Source organism: Strix aluco, chromosome 6 (genome assembly GCF_031877795.1).
Source record: "Strix aluco isolate bStrAlu1 chromosome 6, bStrAlu1.hap1, whole genome shotgun sequence".
In the NCBI taxonomy this organism is placed as follows: domain Eukaryota; kingdom Metazoa; phylum Chordata; class Aves; order Strigiformes; family Strigidae; genus Strix; species Strix aluco.
In genome coordinates, this window is record NC_133936.1 from 44280035 (window position 1) to 44292894 (window position 12860).

General features: G+C 38.5%; 1 protein-coding gene across 12 annotated transcripts in view; it reads left to right on the forward strand.

Moving 5' to 3' along the window:
• PCNT (pericentrin) overlaps positions 1-12860 on the forward strand; it is a 104772-nt gene that overhangs the window by 23555 nt on the left and 68357 nt on the right. For 10 of the 12 annotated variants that reach the window (XM_074829939.1, XM_074829940.1, XM_074829943.1 and 7 more), the window contains 8 exons: positions 1523-1555; positions 2908-3172; positions 3426-3513; positions 4553-4769; positions 6787-7025; positions 8575-9050; positions 10330-10906; positions 12023-12256. In XM_074829939.1, the coding sequence (XP_074686040.1) occupies positions 1523-1555; positions 2908-3172; positions 3426-3513; positions 4553-4769; positions 6787-7025; positions 8575-9050; positions 10330-10906; positions 12023-12256 (2129 nt within the window). The remainder of the gene's footprint in view (positions 1-1522; positions 1556-2907; positions 3173-3425; positions 3514-4552; positions 4770-6786; positions 7026-8574; positions 9051-10329; positions 10907-12022; positions 12257-12860) is intronic. The other 2 variants (XM_074829944.1, XM_074829951.1) reach the window with 1 other exon arrangement.

Genomic DNA, 12860 nt, shown 5'->3' on the forward strand with positions numbered 1-12860 from the left:
CAATTCTTAGATGCAGAAAGGCAATGTAATTTAATTCTTACATGTAGAAAACAAACACATTCAGGAGATACTTCTGAAATAGGAAGGAACAATAATGTTGTTTTCCTATAAGGCTAAAAATAACCTATTTTTCATTATGATGCTTCTATTTCAAAAATAAACAAATCCCCTAATCATAAAAGCAAAAAATAAAAGGAAAAATGTTGTGCACAGCAACTAAACATGAACAGGTTTTGGTTATTTGTTTTTCTTTTGTTTTCTTTTTTTTTAAGTAGTCTTATGTGTATCTGCATTAAACTTATGAAAAAATTTTTGAGCCTCAGAATGGATGAAATCTGACATTATATGTCATCATAAGACATCATCAGACCTTATATAGCTTAAGATTTCTGTTTCAAAATTTAGGTGTATTACATAAAACAGTCAGCTTTACAGTTTGGTGATCAGAAATGACACATTTTTGCTTGTTTGCATCACACAGCTGAGACATGTTTTATTTCATTACGTCTACATGAAATAAGAAATTTTTTAGAAATTAAAAAGCTATAGACCATGATGTTAACCTTGACTATCATAGAATAGCAGAATCACAGACTGTTTTGGGTTGGAGGGGACCTTAAAGATCACCCAGTTCCAACCCCCCTGCCATGGGCAGGGACACCTTCCACTAGCCCAGGTTGCCCAAAGCTCTGTCCAACCTGGCCTTGAACCCTTCCAGGGAGGGGGCAGCCACAGCTTCTCTGACCTGTGCCAGGGCCTCACCACCCTCACAGGGAAGAAATTCTTCCTTACATCTAATCTAAGTCTATCCTCTTTCAGTTTAAATCCCTTAGCCCTCATCCTATCCCTACACCTCCAATAAAAAGTCCCCCCCTCCTTTCCTGTAGCCCCTTTCAGTCCTGGGAGGCCACTCTAAGGTCTCCTTGGAGCCTTCTCTTCTCCAGCTGAACCCCCCCAACTCTCTCAGCCTGTCCTCACAGGGGAGGTGCTCCTGCCCCCCGATCATCTTCATGGCCGCCTCTGGACCCACTTGAGCAAGTCCATGTCCTTCTGATGCTGGGGGCCCCGTGGTGGACACAGTACCCCAGGTGGGGTCTCACAAGAATGTGTGTGTTCACCTTGTATTGAGACTGTAACATTAGGCGGTGGTCTTTAGTTCTGCTGGAGTAATTAAAACAAAAGGCAAACGTAATATGCTTCAAATACAGTTTCAGATTTTCTGAATAATATAACTGTAAATAGCTTTTGAAGTATAGTGGGGTTTTGTGAGGGTGGCTTTTTGTTGTGTTTTTGGTCATAAATGGAATAAATTTTCTGTCTAGTCAGACTTTACCTTCACTTTTTTGGATCTCTGTTTTGATATTACAGAATTATAGCAGATAGCACTTCACAGTACTTGCTGGAATTCTTATATTTTGTCTCTGTAGCCCTAATCTTTATTAACCTTTCAAATGTCTTTCCATGTTTCTAATCACATTCCCATTCTTTGGACTGTTTCTGTTTCTTCCTCCTCTTGCTTGAGATGGTGAGACCAGAATGCAAGCCCATGGTCCAGGTGAGAATTTCTCTTTTGGTGTGTGAGATCTTTAAGGTGTTTTGTTTTCCTCTGCTTTTCTTCGCTTGAGTGATCATTTGACAATTCATTTGCATTGATTTGAGAACTCGTGGTGGTGGATTCGAAACATAGCAGCTGGATGATGGGATTGCTGCTCTGACGCAAGAATGACATGGCAGTTCTAAACGGTTAAACGCTTTTGTGTCAATTTTGTGCCAGCAAACTTTGCTGGTTAGGCAAAACCTGCCTGTGTCAGATTGCATTCCCTTGCCCATGCCATTGGTGGTGTCTGCTTGTCACTTGATTCCTCTGGTTCCCGTGCCTGGCAACTGCTCCCTTTGGCAGCAGGCTTGAGCCATGTACTTTTCTTCTTTCTGTTTGCACGTTCACTGTGAGAATTTTTCATGCCAAGTGTGCGTTTTCTGGCTTGCTACACAAAAACACAGTGACAATCAGCTGTGCTGCTTCCTGGGTGGCATCCTCTGTTTATATAAATGTTTCTGAAATTTCTATTGTATAACATAGGCAACTCCAAGTTTGTTCTTCTTGAAATGCAGATGCATCTTCAGCTGATTCTGTGGGGATTCAGCTAACTTCAGTCATCTGGGAAGCTGAGCCATCTGGGAAACTTTTTGAATTCCCTCTCATGATTTTTGTCCTTTTTTCCTACCTTTTAACTTCCTGATACCTTACTGCTTCTTTAATACAGAACGTGGGGAAGAAAGCTCTCAGAGTTCATGAATACACTGCAATGCTGGCCATTGCCCTCACTCCCTCAAAGGAGGGTATCTTGCTGAACCAGCCTTGATTGCTGTTTTCTACTGAGGTCTATTTTTTTTTGATGGTTCTTTTTAATTCAGTGAATTTAGCCTCTGCTTGAGGATAGCCAAACCATCACTAAAATAATCCAGAATTGATTTTATTCTTTCTTTTGTGTGATTTTGTTTTTCTGCATAGTTTGTGCTGAAGTTCTTTTTGTTTGTTTAGTTTTCTCTGGAGCAAATTAAATATTCTTGACTGAATTACTGCTTCTGGTTGCTACAACAAGCAGGTGTGAAGATTAAGCAATATCGCAGGACTCTGCATGTTACTAGCCTGGACCTGAAGCACGAGGAAATGAGGAGGGCTACCAGTCTGATGGTAGTTTTGATTTTTGTCATGAGGATCCTCTGAATGCAGTGTAAATGGAGAACGTGGTTTTACTGTCTTCTGAGGAAGGAATGTTTTGTCTTTCAGAAGTTAGTTTTCTAACGTAGCTTGTGAGATAACAAAAAATGGCTGATCTTCACAGAATGACTTGGCCTAAAGATATGTACTACTGAGTAGTTGTGTTGGTTTTGTCTCCATTTCAGAGCTGAAGGAGCAGCTCCTGGCTCGTGCGTCACGGGTGGAAGAAATAGAGCGTTTAAAACAAGAATTTGAACAGCAGCGTCAGTTAAGAAAAAGTGAGCATGAAACTGAATTGGAACAACTGAGACTTTATTTTGAAAAGAAGCTAAGAATTGCTGAAGAAAACTACAGAGAAGAATTGACTCTGCTGCATCAGAGACTGCAAGAAGTGAAGGAATATTCGCTGTCAGAGTTGGCAGTGAGTCACAATCAAGCAGGGGACATCAGGTGATCTTTTTCATTTCATGCTATGACAGCATGCTTCCATATTATTATTTTTTTAATATAAAAGGTGATGTTAGCCTCTAAATATAATGAGATTGAGGATTAGGTGATCTGTAGTTAGAAACCTGGCAATGGAAGTCGTGAGTGGGCAGTCCTGGTATAGTTGCTTTGTGTCTAATTGTAAGTCAACAGCAAGTTCATTCAACTTAATTTGTGATACATATTACAATCTTAAAGTTTAAAACCCTTTTCTCAGTTCTTCTGCCACAGTTTTTGAAGAGAATGCTGAGAAAGAGAGAAGGGATACACTTGATCAGCTAAATCAACAGCTGGAACAGCACCAGGTAGGATTTCTGATATAGTAAAGTTCTACTGTTCATTACATGCTCTGTATGAAAATTGATGCCTGATTCCTAGCTCTTAGCAAAGAGTTAGTTGAGACACGTATTAAGGCTTAATTATGTTTGACAAGTATATTGTAAATTATCAACTTTAAATAGTTCTCAGACTAGCAGAACAGATGAAACAGTGTTCTGTAACTTTGTGTCCTCTTTGGGTCATCCCATGCCTAGTTAACGACCTTATCAAAGCTCTTCCACACAAGTGAAGAATTCATGGTGCTTCTCTTCTCTATAGCTTCTGTAGTAATTGTGCCTTTTATTCCTCTGATCTCTTCAAGTGGACATGCTAATCTGGTTCCTCTTCCATTTATGCACCTATTTTCATGTACCTTGTAATTTTAAGGTCTTGACTTCTTTGCTCAACTTACTTGAAGTTGACTGAGTCTCAAAAAGGAATTTTCCTTTTTTGGGCTTTAGATTTTTATTTTTTAAATTAATTATAAAAAATATTTTTTTAGTGAGGGAATGATAAGCAGACAAAACATACACAAGACAGCATGAGCTCAATTTCATTAGTAAATCACATAAAAACCATGAGTTATAAATGAGAAATGTATACATCATGCTTTTTTTTTTTTTGCTGTTTGTTACCTAGTTGAGTATGAAACTGCATTCATAGATCATTACTTCTGAGTTCTGTGGTGTGTGTAGAAGGGGGGAGTCTCCTCATTGTTGAGAGTCAGTAGTTTCTCTACCCAGATGCATGGGGGACTTCCTCCTCTATTATACTTTCAAACAGCTCCTGGAACTCAGATCTGCCTTGTGGCATGGTTCCAAAGTGTATCTATCTTGACGGGCTCTGCTGCTCTAGTAGCAGATGGAGTGGCAGGAATGGAGCAAAACCAGTTGGGTTTTTGGAAACCAGATATGTACATGTCAAACAGGTGCTTTAGAGTGCAATTCATGTAGTGCTCTCATTGAAAGATTCTCAGCATGGTTTCTTCAAAGCTAATGATGTCTTTCTAACCTATTTCTTATGTAGGAAGAACTTGCCTGTTTGCAGGCAGAACTTAAAGAACAACAAAAGCATGAATTAGATTCCTTGAGATCTTCCCTTGCACTTCAGTATAAGGAGGACCTAATGAAAATGAAGATGGATCTGTCTGACAAATGTATAACAGAAATTGAGGACATGAAAAGAAAGCATAGTTTAGAACTTGAGCAGCTCCGTGCCTGCCTTTCAGAAGAACATATTAAAGGTAAGATGATCGCTCTGGGAAATAAAGTGGTAAGCTGCTTGTGTGGCCTATGTATTTATTTAAATAGGCTTATCTGAAGAAGTTTTCAATTTGTTATTACGACTTGCAGAAACACGACCCCACAACCTATAAGGTTATAAAGTATGTATGTTTATTCAGCGCCGAGGCGCTCGGGGGATCGCTGCACCCCAAACGTGCACCCCTCTCGTGGCACCTTGTCCTGCCTTTATGCTACAAAGCATCACATATTCATAATATGCCTATACATAGGCATGACCTATCCCTGCAGTGTGTCCAGGTGGTCGTGGGCTGGGGTTGCCAAGATGAAGTAGCTCCTCTTCCTCACTGTTGAACTTTTTACTTCCGTTCTTTACACGGTCTCTGTAGCCTCCTGGACTCAGGCCGGACCATGGGGTTGGTTTTGACCAGTTTTTAGGGCTGTCTTCCTATTCCATCAGGAAGCGTTCCCTCACAGCTTCTATTAATCAAGGTTTCTATATTGTTCTGCTCTCTGGCCCATCGACTATGATCTATTATCCTATTTAGTCTTAGTTATCTTTTAACTAATGGGCCTCTAGCCCCTAGCCTGATGTCTGTCTTCCATCTTTATCTCTAAACTAAGTTATATCTTCATTTCTTAAGTGCCTAATTTCTATATCCTATTTTAATTTCTTAGTTCCCCATTTCAATTAGTCTACTCTAAACTACAGGGAACACAACACATGTTAATCCTTGACATCGAGCACTTTGCTTTTTGACTTTTATAGGCCTCTTGAGTTGTATTTCCAAAGATGTGGTGACTTGAATTTGATTAATCTGTAGTAAAACCTACTACAACTGTGGAGCAGTTGCTAAAACGAGTTGGCCAGATTTCCATTCTTGATGCCTAGAATAGCACTGTCGATTCCCAGATTAATATTTATTTGAAAATTTGTTAGTGTTGTCTGTCAGCTATGTTAACTGTCTCCTCTATTTTCATGAAATAGGGCAGTTCTTAGTCTAGTCCATAGAGTAGACCCACTTCTGTTCTATGTTCCGTGCCTCTCTTACCTGTATTTCTATTACAGGTTTGAGTGCTCCACACTCGTTTATCATTAATATTTCTGTTTCCACTAGTTGGCATACAAATTGGGATGAATTTTTTGAACAAAGAGGAAAGTATTTATGTGAGCAGAATTTGTAATGGGTATCTTTTGCTGTAGAGTTCAGGTTAAAGTTCCTCTTAAGGCTAAATTTAATGAGACTTCCTATGTGATCATGGATTTATGTAATCTCTTAACAGTTACTGCTTTTCTTGGAATTGTAATTTATAGAAATATACTGCCTTGTACTGGTTCAATATGAAATGTATATATTGTTGAGGTGCAGGTAAGGGGTCATGGCAGTTCTTTTATCTGCAACCTCTTTCTGGGAGCATAGTATGATACATAAGCATTTGGATTTACAGTCCATAACTTAGCTATATAACACACATGGGTATAACTATATTCCACTGTATGTTGGTTAAAAGGATAAGTACAACTTTTAAAATTTGCAGTTATATTTCTTCAAACATTTGTTTTTAATACTGGACAGTATATCAAAACCTCTTAAATTAGAATGTTTAGAGATTTGCTTTTTGGGGAGGTGCCTTGTGTAAGTAGTATGTGCAAAGGAGGAGATAAAACTTCCATAAATCTGCCATTACATTGCTCAAAGTCAGCTCCTGTGGCTGTTGCTGATAGGAGGGAGGTCCTGTCACACATTTCATGATCCATCCCCGTTATTCTGTGTGTGTTGATACTGATAAATTCCAAAGGTGGTGATAAAGTGGAACAGAGTACAAAACCATCCTGATAAGGTATTCTTGTTGGTCTGTAGTTAGTATGGCTACTGATAAACTCCATAGCTGACAACATTTGACTATTTGACTTTATTTCTGTGCATTAATAGGACCTGTTAAAATAAAATAATTTCCAGAATGTCATTTTATTGCTTGGTTTGGTAGTTTTTTATCTTTTTTTCTTTTTTTGATCAGAAATCACCAAACTGCGCCTACAGAGTGCTCAAGATGCAGCACGTCAAGTTGAAATGGAGGTGGCTGAGCGAGTGTCTGTGCTGGAGGAAGAGCACAAAGCTAAGCTCTCTCTCTTCCATTCTGAGAAACAGTGTATTGCAGAGCTTTCGGAAGAAATAAAGCACTTGAAGTTAGAGATTACTAAACAAAAAGATTTTTCTGTGCAGAATGAAAAGCATCTGAAAGAGGAAATGGAAAAGGTAATTCGTATTACAGTACTGTTTTAGAGTTGGGCAAGCTCGTATCTGTTGGGAAGGCCAAGGGAAATAGAAGCAGCACTTATCTTTAAATGTGTCTAGTTTAGTGATAGTAGCTTCAGCTTTAAATGGACTTGCATGGATGCACACAAATATTGGAATGCAAGTATGAAGTTCAGAGCACTTTAATGTTAAACACTTAGTTTCTCTGCAGATGAACTTTTCTTTAAGAGCAGAGATGCTGTGGGAAGGCAGGTGCTTCAAGGGTTGATCCAGCCCACCTTTTATATTGATGTGGGTCAAGCACATGTATACTGCTCCAGTACAGGCACGTACAAAAGATCCTCATCCTGAACATCTCCCTGCAGTACCTCATAGTGTCCTAGTGAAAAAGTAACATGGTGCTCTTGCATACTGTGACATGTCATGTGGTAATGGAGAATTCAGCAGAAAGCATTGTGTCAGTTGGGAAAAGCCCCTCTGCTGAATGAGTCCCCTCTAAGAAATTTCTGGTTTTGATAGGACTGTCTTCTGAAGCAAATAACAAAAAATAATTTTTCATACTGTGTTTTGAGGGGAAAAAGAGAATCAGAGCTGAAGCTTCTAGTAGTAAAGCTTTCAGTACTACTACTTTACTCCTGTTACCTGCAGTATCTTGTTTGTGGCACTGCTGGCAGTGTTTGAAATGAGCCTGTCTTGCACACTGATCCTCTCTCTGGAAACGCATGTATCGTTGGCCTTCTCCTCTCTTGCTCTCAGAAACAGAGTGAGCCAATTTCTTCAACTGCCTCTCTTTCCAGTGCCCCCCCCAAAAGTTTTCATGGATTGTGTGTTAAAGATCTGGGTTTTCTGCCTCTTCATTTAGGTTGTAGCATAACTGAATGCTTAAATATTTGTTCAAAACAAACCTTCCAAGTGAAAACTGAAGAGTATACTTCATGCTTCTATGGGATCTTTTACTAGCTTTTATTTTTCTTTTAAGAGAAGACCCTGTTGTTTCCTTAGTTTGTTATTTATTTGTTTACCTGTTTACCTCTAGTGTATTTTAGAGTTTTTTTTACCTCTTGTCACTGAGCAAACATTTGGTGCTTTTTACATGCTTTTTATGTTGCTTTTATGCTGTGTACAAGAACTGTCCTTGTCATGGACTTGGACACTGCATATAAAATATCTCTGGAACATAAAAGGAGAGGTTTGAAAAAGATTTTTAATCATGTGCAATATAAATACCTAAGGTGCCCAGGTAAGCTTTGTAAGTTGAACTCTTGAAATGAAGAGAAGTGGTCCCAAGAGAAAATAAGAGTACTATATTAATTCTAGAATTTTGCCTTAATTTTTTTGTTACCTTCCTTACCTCAATTAATTCTTAACAATACATTGAATTCCAGTACCTATAAATTGACATTTCAACCTTACTTTTATTTGGAAGGGTCATTTCACTGCAAGAATTGAATCTCTCCAAGACCTTAAATACCTGAGAATGTTTTCTTCACGCACTTCAGTTTGGTTTTGGTATTTTATGCATTTTTTTTTTAAATAACTGTGTTCACAGGTAAAATATAAAATTGCTGAGGATCACAAGAATAAATTAAGGGAAGCCAGAGAGGAAGTCCAGAAAATAGAGACAATGTACAAAGAAAAAGAGAAGAAATGGAAATGTGAAAGCGAGGACCAGAGAATCCAAGCAGAGGAGAAGTTATCATTGTTGCGTATAGAACTGCAGAATAAAGCGGAATATGAGAAGCAAAATTTACAAAAAGAGTTTGAACTTCGTGAAGCTGAAATGAAACAACTTCAAGATCACCAAGCTGCCAAAATTCTAGAACTGGAGAAGCTGGTAAAAGAGCAGCAAAACACCTTGCAGCAGCTAGAGGACAGCCTTGCAAGTGCACAGGCTATGCAGAAATCTCAGGAGCAATATGACACTGAGCTGCAGGCAGCCAAAGTGCTCATGGCAAAAGAGATGGAAAAGGCCACGCTTTGTCTGCAGGAAGAATGTGCACTGAAACTCATGGAAGCACAAAACAAGTAAGTCCTGAGTATCTGAGCACTTTCACCTACCAGTTCAGTCATTGTTATTGTTGCTTTTTCTTAATTTGAAGCTTGTTGAGTGGTAGTGATGTAGGTTTGTCACTTGATGGTACCAGCTAACTTACATAAAGCTTACTCTCTCAAAGAACAGTAATGCTGATGGTTTACTGTAGAATTTTGCTTCATGTAAATGCATTTAATCTAGTGTAGCAAGTTGAATGAAGTGTAGTCAAGTTCTGCCTGTTACAGCTAAGAATACAACACAACACTGAAAATCATACACTAGCCTTGGAGGAGGGGAAGGGTTACAGGATGTGTAAGTGGAAAAATTCTCTAAATTTTTTCGAGTATTTTCAAACAATTCAAATGAATTTGAGCAAGCTTTTCCTGGTGAGTGAAGCTTGTGTTAACCACTGAATGCTGAGGTTGATGGGCTGTATATGGTATTCTTCAGTTCTGGTTAGACATGAAGGTTGTAACTGCTCAATTTTTCCTCCCTTTCCTACCCCCATTGCTTTAAGTGTATTAAAGGAAATATTCAAACAACTACCTGTTTGTATTTGCATGCATTGCTTCAAATTTATCCATTCCTCCCCAACATACACTCACAGAACAAGATTGGGGAAATAATTACAATAAGAAAACAACAAAAGCAAGAGCTTAGCCTTTAAATAACCAATCACTTTTTAATTATTGGTGTCTGTATCCAGAAATGCTATAGTTAATGATTACAATCCACTGCAGCATTTCAGATACTAAATCATCTGTAGCAAGCTTTAAGCAGACCTCAGAGAGCCGAGATGAGTTTGGAGGAGCCCCCAAGTACCCCACGTACACTTCCACAGTGGTTTTATGTCTCGGTCTTAACCCCAGATGATTTTAGAGATGTTTCTTATGACAGTTTGTTTACTTGCAGACAACACATTTGAGATGTAGTCAATGTATGTACTATGTCCTAGATGTTCTCATACGGTGGTATTTTCTCAGAGAGACAGTGAATGATGTTGTATGAGTAATTTAAGAGGGGTGCCAGTCTACCCAGTCATAACCAGATACTACCAAGTGACATTGCAGAAAACTTTAATTTTGTGGCTATGCAATCGTTGTTGTGGCTTGCTTGGAATTAGTTCTCTATTTGAAACTTAAGTAAAGTTTGTGGAGGCTAAGTAAGGCCTACTTATTTTTCTTTGATTTTTATTTATTAGTTCAGTTTTTTTAAAAAAAACCCAACACCTGCCTTCATAACAATATTCTCTTGAATTTCTTGGAAATATAGCTTTATGGAGGAACACAAAGCTATGACTCAGAAATTCACAACTGAGCAAGAGATTCTTCTCCAAGAGCTGAAAAAGAAACATGATGATGAGTTGGAACTCCGAAGTCAGCAGTTACAGGAGAAACATAAGCAGCAAATTTTGTCTCTTACAGCTGAGTTTCAGACAAAGCACCAAGCTGAAATTGAGATGCTTAAATCTACACTAGAAAGAAAGCAGCAGATTCAGCTTGAAGCTTGTGTTGCTGAACTACAGACAAAGCATCAGGCACAAATTGATGAACTGGAGGCTAAACACCTGTCAAATCTGGATTCCTTGGAGTCGTCCTACCTATCTGAAATTCAGAATATAAGAGATGAACATTGTCAGGCTCTTGAGAATCTACAGCTGCAGCACACAGAACAGCTCCATGAAAAGGAGAAAACAGATCAAGCACGCTTGGTTCAGGAGATAGAGATGTTGAAATTAAAGCATGCTGAAGAACTTCAGCTTTGCCAAAATAACTTGAAAATTGAGCTAGCTACCGTTCATATGGAAAAACTTAAAGCCATGGCTGTTGAGGCTGAAGAAGCTCATAAGGTGAGCCAGAAAGGAAACTTGACATAGAAGGTATAATTTCATGGTACATTGTGCGGGATCACCTTTTGCTTTTTCTTGGGGTGTATTTCTGCAACCCCCTTTGTGCCAGCACCAACACTTGTACGTGGCCATATTGTGAATTGAAATAGGAAAATGAAGCTGAAAATTAAGTCCATCTGTTGCCTCCCCCCTCCAGTGCTCAGACAAATGAGTTTTCTATTTCAGTGTGTGGAAAAGGTAGAAATGGGGTAAATACTTTTAACATATTTCAGACTGGAGGGTCTCCATTTTGTGGCTCAGAGCTTCTCTGTCTGATAGAGTTACCATGTAATTCTTTAGAGGTGATTAAAACAAAGTAAATGTAATTCTGTAGGTTAAGCTACATCTCTAGGAAACTACAGATCCTCCCTATGTGGCACAGTGTTGAAGGGAAGAATAGAAGAAAGGTATCTCTAAAGATCCCACATGAGATTCTGGGTGAGTGGATCTTGTCGTAGGGCCTTTAACAAAGTCCATAGCTTCACTCTTGATAGGGCAGAGGGTTGAGCTCTTTAGAGTTCAGATGGGTAAAAAATGATCCCAAGACTGTTCCAATGTCAAGGAGGTAGGAAGGTTTAGCTCATTGCTAAAACTTAAGAACCTTCCAGAGAAAGATGTAATGTTTTCCAGACTTGACAGTCATGCCCACTTCCCAAACTTCTGATTACATGTTGTTTCTATGCCCACAAAAGCAAAGAGGAAGGTCTTAGCCTAAGGGTGGGAAAGGTGGGTATTTTTCTTCTGTCCTATCTTTGCTATCTAACCTTAAATAATCTGCATTTTAATTGTTCTTGAACATAAAGAACTTCAAAAAGAAAAAGTTGAAGGTCGTGCTAATGGGGAGTGCTGTCATGGATAGTGAATTAGTAGGGGATTTACAAAACTTCTACTAGATAGGAAAAATAAACCCATTTCAGTAATATAGAGAGTGTATATGTATGTGTGCTCATCATTTGTGAGGCAATATTGTTCCTCTTAAAAAGCTTTGATACAGTAGGACATGTGCTTCATAAATGGGTTACAGAAATATTTGTACTTATGGGTTTTTTTGTTCCTTTTTAACTTATGCTTACACAGGATGACTTGAACACAGCTCTTCAAAATCAAAAGAGGTTGCTGGAAGAAGATAAACGTCTGGCCCTGGATATATTACGCAAGGAAGTCTTGTGTATGGAGGAAAAGCATAGAAGAGCACTCCAAGAACTTCAGGATCTTCATGAGGCAGAAATTAAGAAACATAAGGAAGAATACTCCACGGAGTTGGAAAAAGAATTGGGGAAACTGAAAGCACAACATGAACATGAGCAAGAGGTCAGAATGTTGCTAATACCTAAACCCAGAATAATCCATACTTTATCATAAAGTAAATTTAGTTTTATTAACCCTAGAAGTAAGGCTGTATATCTAGGTGCTTTTGGGATTTTTCTTTCTTTTAATAGTGCCAGTAGATAATAGACAATGTTAACATTTTTTTGAGCCTTCCTTTATCTAAAAGGACTTAAGAGAATTCATAGATGTGTATTAGCCTCAGTTTTTAAAACTTAAATCCACGTTTGCAGTGCTCTCTTGAGTGGAGTGGGGGTGGGCTTGCTTTCTTTTGAGTTCCTGTCATATTTGATTCAAAATTTTAAAGCTGCCATTTTGATAGAAAACTGATAGGTAATAATTTCAGTCATTAACCATTTGTGGAAAGTAACTGCTCACTTAAAGCTTTTATAAGTGAGCACCCTTTACTACCATTGACTTCTTGTTTCCTTAGAGAAATTATAGTAGGTAATACTTTCCCAAATACATTTTCTCAGTGAGGTTTGGAAATCTTCCTAGTTGCTCTTAAAATCTTGCCATTGTTGGGAATGTTTATGTGTAGGCTTGATGATGTTTACTTTCATACTGAAGGCTAAAAATTTGATCATCT